Source organism: Crocodylus siamensis, chromosome 4 (assembly GCF_052110815.1).
Source record: "Crocodylus siamensis isolate JL-2025a chromosome 4, ASM5211081v1, whole genome shotgun sequence".
Taxonomy (NCBI): domain Eukaryota; kingdom Metazoa; phylum Chordata; order Crocodylia; family Crocodylidae; genus Crocodylus; species Crocodylus siamensis.
In genome coordinates this window covers 246,999,337-247,017,164 of record NC_143398.1, presented here as the reverse complement: position 1 = coordinate 247,017,164, position 17,828 = coordinate 246,999,337, and the positions used below count along the sequence as shown (strand labels likewise).

Sequence of the window (17,828 nt, the reverse complement as noted above, 5' to 3'; positions counted from 1 at the left end):
ATGTGCATGTGTGTGTGTTCACATGGTGTGATCCCTGTCCTCACCCTCCCGTATGCGTGCATGTGTCCACGTGTCCACGTGTGTGGTCTTTGCCCTCACCCTTGACCTCCCATGTGCATGCTTGTGTGAAGATATATGTGTGTGTGTGTGTGTGTGTGTGTGTGCACCCATGTGTCTGGTTCCCACCCTTACCCTTGTGTGGGTGTTGGTGTGCACATGTATGTGTGTGTACACCCATGTGTGGTCCCTGCCATCCTCCTCCTCTGTGTGCTTATGAACTTGCATGTGCATATGTGTGCACATGCATGTAGTTCCTACCTTCAGCCTCCTGACGCCCTGGCATGTGGCACAGGGTCCTGACCTACCAAGCTATACTTCGTGCCAGCTGTGTAGCCCCCTGCCCCCCTGCCAGCTGGGCACATCTGGAGCCAGTGCCAAGGCAACAGGAAGTGTGCCCATGAGCAGGGCGGTGGGGGCATGTTTTCGTGTGAATGCACAGGCATGTCTGCACATAGGTGATAGTGACGGAGCACTCTGCTTCTCGCCTAGAAGACGGTACACCTGCCTACTTTTTGTGTCATGTGCCCTGTACTGCTCCAGTGAAAGGGTATTCTCCTCCCCACCCCTGCCTGTCCCCACAGTGGGGCCCCAGGGTGTGTGTGTGTGTGTGTGTATGTGTGTGTGTGTGAGGTGGGGGGGTTGCAGGCACACCTACCCACCTGAAGTTTGAAGCCAGGGGAGGGGTCTGGTCTAGCCCTGCCACACACCTGCTGGGTCCCTGCCTGCCTCCATGCCTCGGTTTCCCCTTGGCCTTGTTCTGACAGAGCCTGGCCATGGGGCCCGTGAGGGGCTGCAGCCCTCGCCGCCCACCCCCACCCCACCCTGGGGCAGACTGGGGGGTGATGCCATGCGACCAGCACCCTCCCCACACACACCCCTGCTCACATGGACACACACACAAAAGGGCATGGGCAGGGACCACGCGTGTGTGCCCACACACAGGAGGGCAAGGACAAGGACTACCAGGTGTGCGTGCACACACACGCGCGCACACACGCACGCGCACACACACACACACACACACACACACTGGGCCCTTCTCCGTGCAGCCAGGCTAGGAGGGCAGGGGGGGAGATGCCCCTTGGGCATTGCCATGGTAACGCACCCCCAGCTGGGTGCTGCCCCCTGGCGGGGTGGACAGGAACCGGGGGTCCGTTCCCCTGCGTTTCCCCCTCCCGCCACCAGGGGGAGCCCCGGGCCTGCTGAGCCCCGCCTGGGCTATCTGCAGGCCTGTGCGTGTGCACATTAGTGTGTGAACACATAAAGGTATGTGTGTACATACACGTGTGTAAGGGCGTGTGTGGGCATATGTAAGAGTGAGTGTGTGTACACATGGGTGTGCATGTAAGGGTGTAGGTGTATACATGTAGGTGTGTGTAAGGGGGTGTGTATACGTGTGTGCATGCAAGGATGTGTGTAAGGGTGGGTGGGTGTACTTGTGTATGTACATGTGTGTTTGTGCATCTAAGGGGGTGAGTGTGTGCCTGTGCATCAGCGTAGCATAAGAACATGTATGTGTGGGTAGGTGCACATATTTGTGTACAAGTGTGAGCATATGCAAAGGTGTGTGCACTGGTGCATTGTGGAAACACATCTGTGTGTGTGCATGCACATGTCAATGAACACGTGTGTGCCAGGGTGTGTATGCATATGTGTACACACGTGTGTGTATGTGTGTGCATGCCCATGCAGTGTATGAACATGTTTGTGTATGCATGCACATTTGCATAAGTGTGTGTGTGTGTGTGTACACACATCTGCAAGCCTACATCCACAGCTGCACGCACACAACACACACAGAGGCACATGCAAACACGCTCATGCACATGTGCAGGTGTTCATGTGGATGTGTGCACACACTCACACCAGCGCCCACACTCATGGAGCCAAAACTGCACGTGTGAGAGGAGACAGGCCTGGCCCTGCCCATGGGGACACTCAAACAGACACACCAGCATGCCCACATGCGTCCCAGGCACACACAGCCGTGGCACACTGGCACCTGCCTGGCATGCACAAATGCACATGTATGCACATGGGTGCCCACACTTCCATGGCCACAGACGGGGCAGGGCTCCTTGAAGCCCCGCCCACCAGCCAAGAGCAGAGCAGGGTCCACGTGTATACACACACACACGCACACAGGAGGGTGAGGGCAGGAACCACACACATGTGCAAATGTACACACATGTGCACACATACACAGAGGAGGGTGGGGGAGGGACCACACACCTGCACACATACACACGTGTGCACACAGAGAGGGTGAGGGTGGGGACCACACATGGGTGTGCATGCATGCGCGCACATATGCAGACATGCACACAGGAGGCCAATAGCAGGCACACCCATAAGCACGTGCATACACACAAAGCGAGGGCAGGGACCACTCGCATGCACACACAAATATGCACCCCCCCCCCGAGGGTGCCCAGGCTATGCGTGCCCAGTGTGGCTCCTGGTGGCAGGGCTGGGCCCAGCTGGCACTCAAGGGGTTAACCCCCCGGGTGCTGGCACAGGGTAGGGGCTGGGGGCACCCCCCCCCCCCGGTCATGCAGCGCCCAGCAATACCTCACCAGCGCGCGGGGCCCGGCCGGGGGGGTGAGGACCGGCCCCGCGGGCGGGACGAGGTCGGGGTGCCGTGCCACCGGGCAGGGCTGCGGGGGGCTGCGGGTCATGAAGCAGGGCGGAGCGGGGCTGGGGTCCGGTCCCGGGCCGAGCCCGGGGGTCAGCTCCGGCCACGGGAGGGGCCACGAGAGCCCACGTCGCCGTGACTCAGGGCCTGACTCAGCCGCCGCGGCCCCGTGACCTGTAGCGGGGGGGCTGGGGACACGCGGCAGCGCCCCCCGCCCCGCCGGTGCCCCCCGCCCCGCAGCCCCTGCCCCGCAGCCCCGCCAGTGCCCCCCACCCCTGCCCCGCAGCCCCTGCCCCCCCAGCCCCGCCGGTGCCCCCCACCCCCGACCCGCAGCCCCTGCCCCCCCAGCTCTGCCGGTGCCCCCCACTCCTTGCCCCTGCCCCACCGGTGCCCCCCACCCCGCCCCGCAGCCCTTGCCCCCCCAGCCCCGCCGGTGCCCCCCAACCCGCAGCCCCCGCCCCCCAGCCCATGCTGCGCTGTCACATTCATGGGGGCTCCAGGGCCAGAGCCTCGGGGATGGCAGGAGCCCGCGCCGGCCCCTGGCTGCCCCCAGCAGTTTCCCGGTAAGGGGCCAGCATGTGGCATCGAGGCCTGATCCTCAGCTGTGTCCTGCCCCCTTGCTCCTGCCTCCATTAACCCTCTGGAGCCCCCCCACAGTCCAGGGCATCACAGAGACCTCTCCCGGCATCACCTCTGGTGCCGCAGGTCCCCCCGCCCTAGCCTGGAAACCTCCCAGGGAGACCGAGTCACGGTGCTTGGTGCCCCAGCCCACCCCAGGCACCTGGCTTCCACCCCGGGGCTCTGGGCAGATGCACCCGGGGGTCCGGGAGGTCTCCCACCCTTCCGCAGCCGGGTGCATGCCCAGTCAGGGTCTGCAAGCCCAGCTGCCCCCAGCCCCCACCTGCACAAGGCGGGTCTCGGGAGCTGGGCCCACCACGACCTGGACCAAGCTGCCGCATCTCCACGGGGCCCCGGGGACCCCGGCAGGTCCTGCACTTCCTGTCCCAAACAGCCGAGCGGGTCCCACCCCAGAGGTGGCTGCATCCAGGTGCTGTGGCCTCATCACGGGGAGCAAAGGGCGACTTGGCTCTGGGCACTGGCCTGGACCTGGGCAGCGGGGTGCCCCATGCCAGGGGGGGCTGTGCAGGACAGTGGTTAGAGCAGGGGTGGGGCAGCCAGGATGTGGCCTGACCTCACAGGTGCTGGCGGGGACCACATTACATATATGACGCAGTCAGCCACATGATGAATGGAGGCCATCCACGCCTGATTATCATGTGGCAAAAATGGTTGTCCAGCTACAAAACGCTGGTGCTGGAGAGCAGGCAATGTGTCCTGAGCCCAGTAAGTGCGCAGCAGGCCTGGCCACATGTTACATGTATGACACAGCTGACGGGCAAAGCGTGCAGTCAGTGGAGACTGGCCGTGTGAGCAACAGGGTGACCACACCGTTCGCTGGCTCGCGGCGCAGTGGGCTGGCCTGGGAGGGTCTGGACGGAGCCGATCCTGCCTGGGGCCAGGCTGGGACTGGATGTGACCCCACAGGTCCTGGCCTTCTCCAGGGTGCCCGCGCCGGGCTCCCAGCACCCCCCAGGGCCAGGCCCTTCATCTCAGGGGCCGAGGGGGCAACGCCCACGGGGAATAGCTCCCAGTTCTGAGGATAACAACCTGCTACTGCTGCTCCCCAGCTCCAGCCTCAGGTCCTGCATCCACCCCACAGCCACCGCCACTGGGGGGGTTACAGCAGGGGACGGGCTGAAGTGCAAAGCTCTTCCCTGCTCCCCCTTGCCTGTGTCCTCCCAGGGGCAGCCCCCCCCCCGGGGAAAGACCCTGCTCCAAAAGCCGCCCTGGGCTCAAGCCCCCTGAGCCCCCTGTGCCTCCTCCAGCCTAAAGGCCTCGTTGTACCTGTGCAATGCCCGCCAGGAACCCGACTGCGGCGCTGGGCCCCTGGACCCTGCAGTGTAGAGAGGTGCTGGATGTGACCCCACAGGCCCCATGCCGCTGGGGCTGCAGGATTCTTGTCCTGCCTCTGCCACCGGCGCTGTGCCTGGCCCTGGTCCAGTCCCTTCACCCTGGCGGCACCTGGTTCTCCCCTCCACAGGGTGGGGGGGCAGAAGGGACCCCTGTGTGCCTGGGGCGGGGGGTGAAACCCCCTCTTGTCCCCCATGGGCGCAGGGCTGGGCAGCGGGGCGGGGCGACCGGGCAAGACACCGGGGGCGGGGGGGCACGCCGAGGCTGGCCAGTTAGGGAGGGCGGCTAGAGGCCTCCAGTGAAGCCAGCGCTAGGTGTTGCATGTGCGCTCGGCGCTGGGCTGCAGAACGGGCCCACTCTACAGGCGGAAACACTGAGGATGCCGGCGCGCAGGAGCCCCGCTGGGCATCCTGGGGACAGGGAGAAGCTGAGCCCACCCCCGCTGCAGAACGGGCCCATTCTGCAGGCGGAAACACCGAGGACGTCGGCGAGGCGCGGCCCAGGCAGCATCCCGGGCACGGGGAGGAGCTGAGCTGAGCTGGGACCCCTGCCCGGCGGCACAACGGGCCCATGCTGCAGGCGGAAACGCCGAGGAAGCGGGCCCGGAGGCGCGCCCCGGGCATCCCGGGCACGGGGAGGAAGCGAGGCGGGTCTGGCACCCCCCGTGCCCGGCGCGGGGCGGCGCGGGGCGGCGCGAGGCGGGTGCGGGTGCGGGCGGGGCGGGGCGGGGCCCGGGCGGGGCGGGCAGGACCCCGCGCCCTGCTCGGCGCTGCGGGCGGCTCGGGCCGGGCGGAGGCGGCTCGGGGCCCCGCACCATGGGCCCGGCGGGGCTCTGCGCCCTGCTGCTCGGCCTGGCGGCGCGCAGGTAAGCGGGACCCCCCCGCCCCCCCGCTTCTCCGCGCCGCGCCGCGCCGCGCCCCGCGCGAGACGCGGTCCCGGGTGCGTCCCGGGCACGAGCCCCGCCCGGCCGGCGGCCTGCCTCAGTTTCTCCAGGCGGGGGTCGCGCCTGGGACCAGACCCCACGGGGACGGGTGGGGCGCTGCTCCGGGACCGCTGCTGGTGCCAGGGATGGGGAATGCGGACCCCCGCGCGGCACCCCTCTGCCCGCCCTGGGTGCCCTCTGCTCCAGCAGGGAGGGGCGGGCGGGGGCGCCCTTGGGACCCCTGCCCCCGGCTCGGCGCCAGCCCCGGGTGCCGGGGAGGGGGGCTGGCTTGGGCGCTCCGGGATCCAGGGGAGACGGGGCCTGGGCGTCATCGCTGCCTCTCGCCTGGTCTTCCCCCGCCCCGGCTGCGCGTCTGTCCGGGCCGTCCCCAGCGCGCTGCACCCCGTCGTCTGGCCGGGTCGTCCCTCCCTCCGCCCCCTGCATCATGTGTCCATCTGTCCATCCAGCTCTCCCTCAAGCCCCCTCATATCTGTCCGTCCATGCCTCCATCGATCCGTCTGTCCACCGATCCAGCCATCCTTCCTCTGTCCATCTGTCCACGCAACCAGCCCCAGCACATCTGTCCGGCTGGCTGACCGTCTATCCATCCATCCCTCCACATCATCCACCCCTTCACGCACCCATCTTTCGCTCCAGCCCCCTCATGTCCACCGATCCATCCATCTCTCCCTCAGCCCCCTCTACATCCATCCATCCACTCCTTTCTCCCTCCAGCCCCCTTACATCCATCCATCCTTCTGTCCCTCCAGCCCCATAATCTCCGTCCATCCATCTGTCCATCCATCCCTCCACCTAGGTCTTGATCCATCTGCCCAGCATCATCCATCCATCTCCCCCACCCCTCCTGTGTGCAGACCCCACTCCGTTCCGCCCCCCCATCCACCTGCCTCCTCATTCCTCAGCCCTCCAGACACCCCGTCCCTACTTACCCTGCGCCCCCGTCCGCTCTGTCCGCCCATCCTGTACCCACGGGCATCTCTTCCTTCCTCCTCTCACCTCTACACACTCCCTCTGCTCCCCTCAGCCTCTGGATCCATTCCCTGCCCCTTCAGGCCCCGGACGCGTGGCACCTCTGTCCATGTGTCCATCTGTCCCATCGCTCCTGTCCCTCTGTCCGTGCCCGGTGGCGCTGGGGCCCAGGGCGGGCAGGTGCTTCTGGTGCCAGGGGTCGGGACGGAGCTGGCGCTGCCCTACGTCAGCTCCACACGGGAGGGCCAAAGCCATGCCCCGGTCCCTGCCCAGGACGTGCGGACTCTGGCACTGACCGCCCGCGTCTCCGTGTCCCCCCAGCTCCGTCTCCAACGAGATCCTGGGCCTGAGGCTGCCGTCGGAGCCGGTGCTGAACGCCAACACGGTGTGCCTGACCCTGCCGGGGCTGACGCGGCGGCAGCTGGAGGTGTGCGTGCGCCACCCCGACGTCACGGCCTCGGCCATCCAGGGCATCCAGATCGCCATCCACGAGTGCCAGCACCAGTTCCGGGACCAGCGCTGGAACTGCTCCAGCCTGGAGACCAAGAACAAGATCCCCTACGAGAGCATCATCTTCAGCCGTGGTAAGGACCGTGCCCAGCCCGGAGACATCGGGGCGCGACTTGCCACTGGCACCAGCCCCCAGCTCCTCCGTGCTGCCTGGGGCAGGGGCGCCGGGCTCCACAGGCTGGGAGGAGAGCGCCGGGGTCTGCTTGGGCCCGTGGCCCCCAGGCCAAACAAGCTTCTCTCCTGGCAGTGGCTTTGCTGCGGAGGCGGTCCCCTTCCCCCTGCAATGCGGCCAGCTCGGGGGTAAACCTCCCCTCCATCCCCTCTGGGCTCACTCACGGCATCGCTGTGTCTGGGGACAAGGCCAGACCCGGTGCCCGCGTACCTGGAGCCCACCCCTTTGGCTGTTTTGGGGGCTGGGGCCGCGGCCTGGCGGGCGCCTGGAGGCTGTGAAAGGGGTGCCACCCAGCAGCCCTGCAGGGCCAGGGGCAGAGGGGCCGTGCATTCACCCCCCTCCCGTTGGACCCAGGGAGCTCAAACCTGGACAGCGGCAGGGCCATTTCAGGCCCCTCTTGGGCCTGCTGCGGGGCAGCCGTGCCGTGGGGTGGGCGCCCCGCTCGGGCATCACCCCGGCCACGAGAGGGTAGAGTCGTCATCTGCGAGGGGGCGGCCCTGGGGTCTCTGACCCTAACGCGGCACCATGCCTGCCTCTGCCCGGCCCGCAGCAGGGTGGCAGATGCAAGGCAGGGGCGTCCCACACTGTCGGGATGGACCGGGCCCCGCCTCAGGGCCAGTGTGGGGGGGAGACCGGGGACCCCATGGCAGCTCCAGCAAGGTGGGGGCTTTCCGCAGACCCCAGGCCCAGAGCAGACGCTGGAGCCGCTCCTGTGCCAGGCGGGGGCGGGGGGTCCCGGCGGAGCCGCCGTGCGCGCTCAGATCATCCGAAGTGACAGCGCCCGTTAATCTTTCATTCCCTTCCCGCTGCCGCGGCCATCAGCTCAGCCGTGCGTGCGCGGCCTGTAAATTATTTGTAGGCCCCCCCGTCGGCCCACCCCCCGGCCCTGCTGCCTCTCACAGCCCCTCCTGCCAGCCCACGGTGGGACCGGGCGGCTCCTCCGCAGCCGCTCGCCCCGTGTCCGTGCCCGGGGCGAGCGGACAGGAGAGGCAGGGCAGGGTGGAAAGGGCCGCGGAGGCGCAGACCGCAGGTGCCCGGCAGGCAGCGCCCAGGGCAGGCACCAGGCTCCTGTCCCTCCTGCAATGTCCAGCCCTGACCCCTTGCCTGGGGGAAACAGGCTCCCCCCAACCCACGGGGGCTGGGTCAGGATTTGAACCCGGTCCCCCACGTCCCAGGAGGGCGGCGCATGCCCCATCCGTGTCCGAGAGGAGCCACGAGCTTGGAGCGGGGTCCCGCGTGCTCGGGAGGGGACGGGGGCAGGTCGGGATCTGCCCTGCCTGGCTCGGGGCCAGCCCCTGGCGGGTTCACCTGCAGTTTAATTAGGGAGTGAAGGGGGTGGGGGGGAGGACGGACGTGTTGCAACCGGCTGTCTCCAAGGGCCTGGAGGAGCCGGGCAGGGGAAGTTCTCTCCCATCTGCCTGGCCCTGGCTGGGGACCAGGCAGCCGTGGGCTGGGGGGCTGGGCACAGCCGTGGAGCTGGCCGGCTAATGAGGCGGGCCGGCCTCATTAGAGCTTGGCTGCTTCTGAGCGCCCCCAGCCTGGCCCAGCACATCCTGGTGCCCACCCGGGGACGCCGGGCCTGCCCCCACGCATTTCCCAGCAGCGCGGGCATTCGGGGCCTTGCAGGCTGCACCGAGTGCCAGGACGGGGGACAGGTGGCATTGGGAAATGTCATTTGGGCAGGACCCTCCGGGCTCCAGATGCCTCGCTCCTGGCAGGTCCCTGGGCTCTACCGCCCGCTGGGGCTGGGGTAAAGGGGTATATCCGCACCCGCATGCAGGGGCTCTTGGGTGGCTCCGTGCGTGGCGGCCACCCGAAAAGTGATAGCCTGTCAGGTGTCTGGAGGAAGGGAAAACGTTGTCCTGCCTCTGCAAACCCCTGGGGTGCCCATGCACATGCAGGGCTGGTCCCCGCGTCTGCAAAAGGATTAGAAAAGGCCCAGAGACGGGCAGCCAGCGCGAGCAGGGGCCTGGAGCTGTTGCCAGAGGCTAAAAAGGCCTGGACTTTCCCATCTGGAAAACGGGCAGAGGACAGGGGCCTGTCGCATCATGCAGGCTGCGGACCAAAGGGGCAGGGAGCTGTTGTTCCCCTGTCCCAGCCGCTCGGCCGGGGCGCCGCTCCAGGTTCAAAACAAGCAAGGGAAGAGCTTTCTCGTGCAACGTGTTGTTAACGAGAGGGATTCGTTGGCGCAGGAGGGGGTGGAGGCCGAGAGCAGGGGGACGGCGTATCTGTCTGTTCACGGCTCTTGGAGCCCACCCCGACCCTAACCCTTGAGCGGCTTCAACCCAGTGATGGGGGAGGCTGGGGGGGTGCCGGAGAGGGGTTAATGCTCGCCCTCGCTAGCATCCGCCGGAGACGGGACACGGGGCTGGATGGACCCTGGGTCCGACCCAGTCCTTAGGTCCCCCAAGAGCCCGCAGCGGGTGCCCGTGGGGCGGGCGACACAGGGCGGCCCGGGGGAGGATTGTGCAACGTGTGGGACCGCGGGGAGGCCCGGCTTGATGCCCGTCGGATGAACGGGGGCAGACGAGGGCGACTGGGCCGAGAGGGGGACGCAGGGGCGGTCAGGACCCCGGGGAGCGACCGTTCCCTGCTCCGGCTGAGTGGAGGCAGGTTCGATCCCAGGTTAAACCCCCCGGGTGTGATGCGGCCGGGCTCCAAGCTCCCCGTTCGCCTTGTTCTCTGCCCCGCCACAGCCCCCCGGGATCTGCTGGGGGTGTCCCGGGTTGGGGCCTCCCCCCGGCATCAGGGGGCTGAAGCCCCCTCCAGAGGTGCTGGGTGCTGTGCCCGGCTGTGCCAATGATCTTGGTGGGACTCAGCCCCACGGGATCCTGGCTACGCGGGGTTTGTCTGGGCGGGTCCGGATGGGGCTGACCCTGCTTCGGGCTGGGGTCTACGATCTATGCACCCGCCGTCCCCGGCAGGAGGATGCTGTTGGCCAGCGCTGGGTGCAGCCGTGTGGGGCTGGGGCTGAAGCCAGCTCCTTCCCTCTTTCCATCAGCGCCTCGTCAATATTTAACGTGCGCCTGTGTGCAATTAGTGCCACCAGCCGCGGCCCCATCAGATCATCGCAGGGACCAGCGATGAATCATTGAAGACATCAGGGTTTGCAGAGAAGTTGTTATACGCCGGGGCCAGCCTCACGGCACACGGCCCAGCTGGGGGCAGCTCTGAGCGCTGCGGGGTGCCAGCATGGGGTGCCCCAGCCAGCCGGGCCCCTCCTGCCTTGGCAGGGAGCTCTCTCCAACGCACGGGACCCCCCATGCATCCCCTTCCCCGCTTGGAGGTTTCCCTGGAGCCCATGAGCTTGGTGCCAAGACCTGGGCCCCTGGCCGAGAGAGGGCGAGGGGGCTGCGCCTGGGCGAGGCCAGGAGTCCCAAGATCCCAGCCCCAGGGGTTCACTCCTGCTCTCCCCCTGCTCCCCGCAGGCTTCCGGGAGAGCGCCTTCGCCTACGCCATTGCAGCGGCCGGCGTGCTGCACGCCGTGGCCAACGCCTGCGCCCTGGGCAAGCTGCAGGCCTGCGGCTGCGACCAGACGCGGCGCGGGGACGAGGAGGCGTTCCGCAGCAAGCTGCACCGGCTGCAGCTGGAGGCCATGCACCGCGGCAAGGGCATGGTGCACGGCGTGCACGTGGAGCCCACGCCGGCTGAGCCGCCGGGCCCCGCCGACGCCTGGGAGTGGGGCGGCTGCAGCCCCGACGTCGACTTCGGGGAGAAGTTCTCCAAGGACTTCCTGGACTCGCGGGAGACCTACCGGGACATCCACTCGCGCACGCGCCTGCACAACAACCGCGTGGGCCGCCAGGTGAGCCGGGCAGTGCTGCCCCGGGCGCTGGGGGCGGGGGGCACCGGCCAGCAGCCTTCCAGGAGGACGGCAGCCCCCCAGGCTAGCTGGGCTGGGGGGCCACTGGGGTATGCCCGGGCCCCGCAGAGGGCTGAATCTGCCCCTTTCAAGAACAAAACTGCCCCAGGAGCTGCTGAGCTGCTTCTCCCCCGTGATAGCCAGTGCGGCTCCCCACACGCAGAGCCCCTCGGGTAAGGAGATCCTGCGTTCGTGGGCAGGGGCCGGTGGCTGGGGAGAGGGGGTGGATGACGTGTGCAGCGTGCCCCCGCTCCCCTCCTTTCTCGTGCTGCCAGGGTTCGTCAGAGGCGCTAATTAGTGGCTCTTGTAGCCGTGGCGGCACACAGGAGGGCGTGGGCATGGCGCCTTCCCCGGCCCGACTCGGCTGGTGACTGCGGCACGTCCCTTCCCTGCATCGCCCAGGCCGTGCAATGAGGGGCAGAGGCCACGCGGTGCCCCGCGCACTCCCAGGCTGCGCCAGGGTGTACCACACAGGCATGCACGGCTCACGGGACACGCGCCCTGGGGGCACACGTACACGCCTGCGGCGTCGGGGCAGCCTCGCCAGACACTCACACTCATGCACGCTCCTTCGGCCGCAAGCCCTGCACGCACCTCCAGTGTGCATGCACGTGCCAAAAGCACACGCCTATGATGTGTGCTTGTAGAGCCACCCCTGGCACACGCTCCTCCCCCACCTGTGCCTAGCACGCACGTGCGCGCATACCCAGTACGCCCACACTTGCAATGTGCACACGCTGTGCGATCCTGCAGTGACACAAGCCCGGGGCACATGTGCTCACGTGCTCTCGCCTTCCTCCAGCTACTGGCTCCTTTGCACTTAAATCCTGCCCTCTGCCCTTCCCGACCTGTGGCCCAGGCGTGGAGCCGCCCCAGGGCCAGGATCTCCACCAGGTTCAGGGCAAGAGATGGCAGGTTAGCTGGGGGTGGCAGGTCAAGGTTGGATCCCGGGAGCCACCTCTGCACTGCCCGAGCAGGGACGCACTGGGGCTGGGGGTGCTGCAGCGCGGGAGGGCGCGAGGGGAGGCTGGGCGGGCGGACGAGGTGCAGCGCTCTGCTGCGGGGCTTTCCCAGGCTGCTGCAAGGGGCCGGCAGGGAATTCCACCTCTCCTGCTGCTACACGTGTCGGGGGTTTTCAAACCTCCCGGGTGCTGGCTGCAGCCCAGGCTGGGGATGGGGACTGGGCTGTGCCAATGCTCCTGCTGGGACCAAAGCCAGGCGATCTTCCCCTCGGCTCAGGGTCATCCTCATGCTGCATTTGGGGTCAGGAAGGGATTTCCACCCCAGGGACTGGGGGGCGTTTATCTTCCTCTGGGTCTCTGCATCTATTAACAACCTTTTCTAGAAGTAGGACGCTGGCCACCGCGGTGCCCCCAGGGCAGGGGCGGTGAGATGTCTGGTGTCGTGTCTGGTGGCTGCACTGGGAGCTCAGACATGGGGGTTGTCTGGGGTGGTTTGCACAGGGCTGATCCTGCCTCGGGCAGGGGGTCGGGCTCGATGTGACCTCTGGAGGTCCCCTCCACCCCCACGGCTCTAGGACTCGATGACTCCATGATAGAGGCTTTATGCCAGGGTCCCGGCGCTGTAGCATTCAGTTGCAGATCAAAGCAAATATTGCTCCTGGCACGTGCACCGATTGCTAGATGAGATACGAAGTGTAAAAGCCCCAGTGCACCAGGCAAAAGGATAATCCACAGATCTGTTTGGACTTTGGAGACGCACAGGGCTGGGGGTGTCTGAGCAGGGGGTGCCTGGACCCCACTGTGCGTGACCCCAGTTTGCAAGACTGGTCCGGAGCCCGCAGGGCAGAACCGAGGCCGTGTGGCGGCCGCACCCCGTGGAGCAGTGCCAGGGCCCTGGGGGTAGCAGGGCAGGGCCTGGCAAGGGCTGGGGGGTTTCAGGACCGGGGTGGCAGAGCCCGCCATGCGCAGCCCGCCGGCCCGGAGAGAGCCTGGGCACGTGGCAAACGCTGCACATGCCTGGGGGGTGCCCCAGCACAGGGCAGGGCCCATGGAGGAAGTCGTTAGAGCTCAATGGACACGTCGTATTCAGTTGGTAACACAACATCTTGTCTTCTTGAGCATCCTGATGGCGCCAACAATGCTTCGCTGCCAGTCACGTCTACCCCTGAGTTCGCAGGCCCGCATCTGGTTGAAGGTTTCTAGTGAGAGCCAGAACCAGCCACTTGGCTGGGAGGTAGAGGAGGGACGTGACCAGAAACTGCTAACAGCAAGGTGGCAGGAGAAAAGATAGCGTGAGCCGTGCAACATGGAGCGCGTTAGCAAGAAGAGAGGGCTGTTCACGCCTGCGAGTGGAGAGAGATTAGCAGGAATCGCAGAGATGACGCTGACCTGAGCCCCTCACTGCCGCCTGCATAGAAATGCGGCTGCCTCAGCTGGGGTTAAAGTTTGGGTTAAAGCTGGAGTTAAAGCTGGCGGTTGCACCACGGCCCCCACCACTGCATCCCCCCGTGCCCCCTGCCCTATGTCCCTCAGGGATGGGAGAGGAGGGGGTGCAGCGACAGGTTGCTCAGTTAGGCTGGAGCCCAGGGGTCCTGGGCCAGGCGCCCATCTGTGCGGTCACTTATGTGCACCTGGGAGCATGGGTGAGGGTCCCCATGGGCTTGACCACCTACGACAGGCATGCATGGCCCTGGCCAGGCCGTGGGGGCGAGCAGGGGGTGCCGTCTCTAGTGGGGGAGTCCGATGGACCTGATCCAGCACGAGTGCCCCACTGGCCTGCCCAGAGCCTGGCATTGAGGATGGAAAGTGAGAAGGGGCCGTGCCAGGAGACAGGTGGTCCCAGGTCGGGGTGGGTGGGGAAGCGAGCTCTCCCTGGGGATTGAGAGCCTGCCCCCCCCCCGCCGCAGTGGGTGCCTCCCTGCCCCCCCAACCCCCTGCAGGAGCACGTCGCAACAGGCCTGTTCGGAAAGCACCACGGCAGCCCCGGGGGAGAACGGCCACGTGGTGGGCACTGCGCTGGCCTGGGGGGTCCCTGGCGCGGGCCAGGCCCACTGAGCAGCGTGGCAGCCCTGAAGCCCCCCAGCCCCAGCCCTGCTGCCCCCAGGGCCGGGGCATCGGTCACCTCCATGGGCCTGGGCTCTGCCCTGCTGGCCCTGTGTGGGTCTGGCCAACTGGGGTCACTCCCTGCTCAGACGTGCCCTGCCCCTCCCCCATCCTGCACATGGGGCTGGGAGGGAGTCCCCCCCATTGCTGCTCCACAGCCAAGGGGTCGAAGCCCCCCCAGAGGCGCTGGGTGCAGGGGCCCGTGCCAATGCTCCTGCTGGCACTCAGCCCTGCAGGGTCCTGGCTGCAGGGTTTTGCCCCTCACTGATGCTGCCTTGGGGGGCAGGCAGGGATTTGCCCCCTGCTCCGCTGGGGCAGTTTCCCCTCCCTCTGCAGCGGGGGCACGGCCTGGGCCTGGGCTCTCCCCAGTGCCCCCCGGCAGCAGCAGGACGTTGGCAGCTGCGGCCCCCTGTATCCCAGGGGCGGGGGCGATGCCCGGGGCTGTGTTGGGGCGACAGTGTCGTGCAGCTCCGAGGTCGCACACGGGGTTTGTCCTGGACGGGGCTGATCCTGCCGCAGGTCGGATGTGACCCTGCACCTCCCTGTGGCCCCACAGCTCGAGGACTTCTCTGACGGTGCCAAGGGGCCGGTGGCACGGCACGGCATGGCACGGTGCAGCCCCTGGGCATGCTGCCATGGTGCCAGGCCCCCTGAGCAGGCAGGAGTCCAGGGTGGGAGTGAAGGGGTCGGAGGTCTTGGCCAGGCTTCCCAAGCCCAAGGGCAGGAGGAGGTAAAGGGGGCAGCAGGGAGAGGGGGGATAGCATCAGACAGGAGGCGGGGGTGGTGGGGGTGCAGTCTCTATCCTGCAAATATTCTCCCCCCACCAAGAGCCATCTCCTGTGACCCCCACCCCACGGACAGCAGCCCCTGGGAGCATGCCCCTGCCACCCGCCCCGCACCAGACACCCCCACCCCGGGCCACAGCCCGCTCACTGGGGGAGCCCGCAGCGCCGCGGCTGCCAGCTGGAAGCCTCCAGCGCCCACGCGTCGGCTGCCGGTGGCCGATCCTGCGGAGAAAACGGGGGCGGGGGGGTGGGCTCCATGCCTTCCGGGTCCCCGTGGGTGTCGCACGGGAAGGGACAGGCTGGGGCTTGGCACGGGCAAGTGGCCGAGCTGGGTGGGGGTCTCCGGCCGCCTGCCTCGGGCAGGACTGGCCCTGGGGACCCAGCCAACGTCCAGCGTCTGTAGGGAGAGGACAGCGGCTGGGTCCAGAGCCCCCAGGGCCGGGTGTTTCACCCTGGCCAAGGTCCCCCAGGGATCGGGGCCCTGCTGAGTCCTGGCTCTGCCCCGCCCAGGACTGTCCTTCCCTGCGAGCCATGCCACCCCTTGCCTGAGTCCGGCCCGGGGGCAGATCCCTGTGCCTGGTGACACCAGGGTCCCTGCTGCAGGGTTGTGCCCTGGGCCACATCACGTGTGCTCATGCACACACGCGCCATCCTGGCCTCACCAGCGCACCCCACGGCACCGGGACCCTGGCATCGCTGCCCTGGGTCTTACCTGGGGGCCCCTGAGGCTTAGCCCCGTGCTGGGGCCGCCTCACCTGCAGCAGGTGCTGGAAGAAGGGGTGCTGGGTGCTGGCTCCACTGTGGATAGTTCAGACCGTGCCAGGTTGTGGTGTGCCGTGCCATGCCGTGCAGTGCTGTGCCATGCTACGGTGTGCTCTGCTGTGTCCTGCCATGCTGAGCTGCGCCGTGCTGTGTGCCGTGCTGTGCTGCATCATGTGATGTCAGTCTGTACTGTGCCAGGCTGGCTCACAGTGCCATGCCATGCTATGCTGTGATGTGCTGTGCCGTGCCGTGTGTCGTGCTGTGCCCCGCCATGCTATGATGTGCCATGTCATGCTGTGTTGTGCTATGCCCTACCGTGCTATGACATGTTGTGCCATGTTGTTTCATGACATGCCATGCTACGATATGCTGTGCCATGCCCTCCCATGCTATAGCATGCTGTGTCATGTGGTGTCATGTTGTGCTATGCCATGCTATGCCATGTGGTGTCATGCTGTGCTATGCCATGCTATGCCATGCCATGTTGTGTTGTGCCATGGTGTGCTGTGCCATACCATGCTATGTATGACATGCCATGCTGTGTTGTGTCATGCTGTGATATGATGTTTCATGAGGTGCCAAGCCATACCATGCTGTGACATGTAGTGTCATGCTATATGATGCTGTGCTGTGCCATGCCCTACCATGTCATGCTGTGTTGTGCCATGTTGTGCCATGCTGTTCCATACCGCGCTATAACATGCTGTGCTGTGTTGTGTCATGTTGTGCTATGCTGCTCCCTGCGGTGCCATGCCTTGCCATGCTATGACATGCTGTGCCACCTGGTGTCATGCTGTGTTATGCCATTCTGTGCCATGCTATGACATGTTGTGCCATGCCATGTTGTGTTGTGCCATGCTGTGCTGTGTCATAACATGCTTTGCTGTGCTATGTCACGCTGTGCTGTGCCATGCTATGACATGCCATGCTGTGTAGCATCATGCTGTGATATGCTGCTCCATGCGGTGTCAAGTCATACCATGCTGTGACCTATGATGCCATGCAATATGATGCTAGGCTGTGCCATGCCCTATCATATCATGCTATGATGTGCCATGCCATGCCATGCCATGCTATGACAAGCGGTGCCACGCCACATGATGCTATGCCATGCCCTACCATGTCATGCCATGCTGGATGTGCCATGCTGTGCCATACCGTATTGTCATGCTGTGCCATGCCCTACCACGCTATGACATGCTGAGCCACATCATGTCATAGCGCGTGCCGTGCCGTGCCGTGCCATGCCAACACCCGTGTCCGCTCGCGCTCGCAGGTGGTGCTGGACAACATGCGGCGGAAGTGCAAGTGCCACGGCACGTCGGGCAGCTGCCAGCTGAAGACGTGCTGGCAGGTGACCCCTGAGTTCCGGCGTGTGGGCACGCTGCTCAGGGACCGCTTCTTCGGGGCCACGCTCATCCGCCCGCACAACCGCAACGCGGGGCAGCTAGAGCCCGGCCACGTGCGGCACCGGCGCCGCGCCGGCATGGGAGACCTGGTCTACTTCGAGAAGTCGCCCGACTTCTGCGAGCGGGAGCCGGCGCTGGACTCGCTGGGCACCCGCGGGCGCCTCTGCAACAAGACCAGCCCGGGCATGGACAACTGCGAGAGCCTGTGCTGCGGGCGCGGGCACAACATCCTGCGCCAGACGCGCAGCGAGCGCTGCCACTGCAAGTTCCACTGGTGCTGCTTCGTGGCCTGCGACGAGTGCCGCGTCACCGAGTGGGTCAACGTCTGCAAGTAGCCCCCCCTCCGTGCACGGACCCCCCCGGCCACGCCGCCGCGTGCCATGGGCCAGGAGGGGGAGCGGAGCTGGTAGGGGCTCCCTGCCCCATCCCGGCTGCGGGGAGGGGGAGCGGGGAGGGGGCAAGCTGGGGGGTGGGGACAGTGCCATAAGTTATTTTATTATTGTGAATAAAAGTGGAGCGGAGACGGCGTGGTGCATGTCTGGAGGGCCAGGCCTGCCCCCAGCGGGGCTCAGGACCGGGCCCAGCGAGGGCCCGGGCCCTCTGGCCAGGGGCAGGTGCCAGACGGGGAGGAGCCGGTGCCCGCTGCGGCGCAGCCCACGCAGCGTGAATCATGCAGCTGGCATCT

At 66.6% G+C, this 17,828-nt stretch overlaps 1 protein-coding gene across 1 annotated transcript; it reads left to right on the top strand.

Moving 5' to 3' along the window:
* Window positions 1–5,381: 5,381 nt before the first annotated feature.
* Window positions 5,382–17,574, top strand: WNT10A (Wnt family member 10A). Its single transcript, XM_090046174.1, has 4 exons — window positions 5,382–5,531; window positions 6,900–7,162; window positions 10,689–11,065; window positions 17,011–17,574. The coding sequence occupies exons 1-4, from the start codon at window positions 5,482–5,484 to the stop codon at window positions 17,476–17,478; spliced, it is 1,158 nt and encodes a 385-aa protein (XP_089902300.1). The 5' UTR covers window positions 5,382–5,481; the 3' UTR covers window positions 17,479–17,574.
* The last annotated feature ends 254 nt before the right edge of the window (window positions 17,575–17,828 follow it).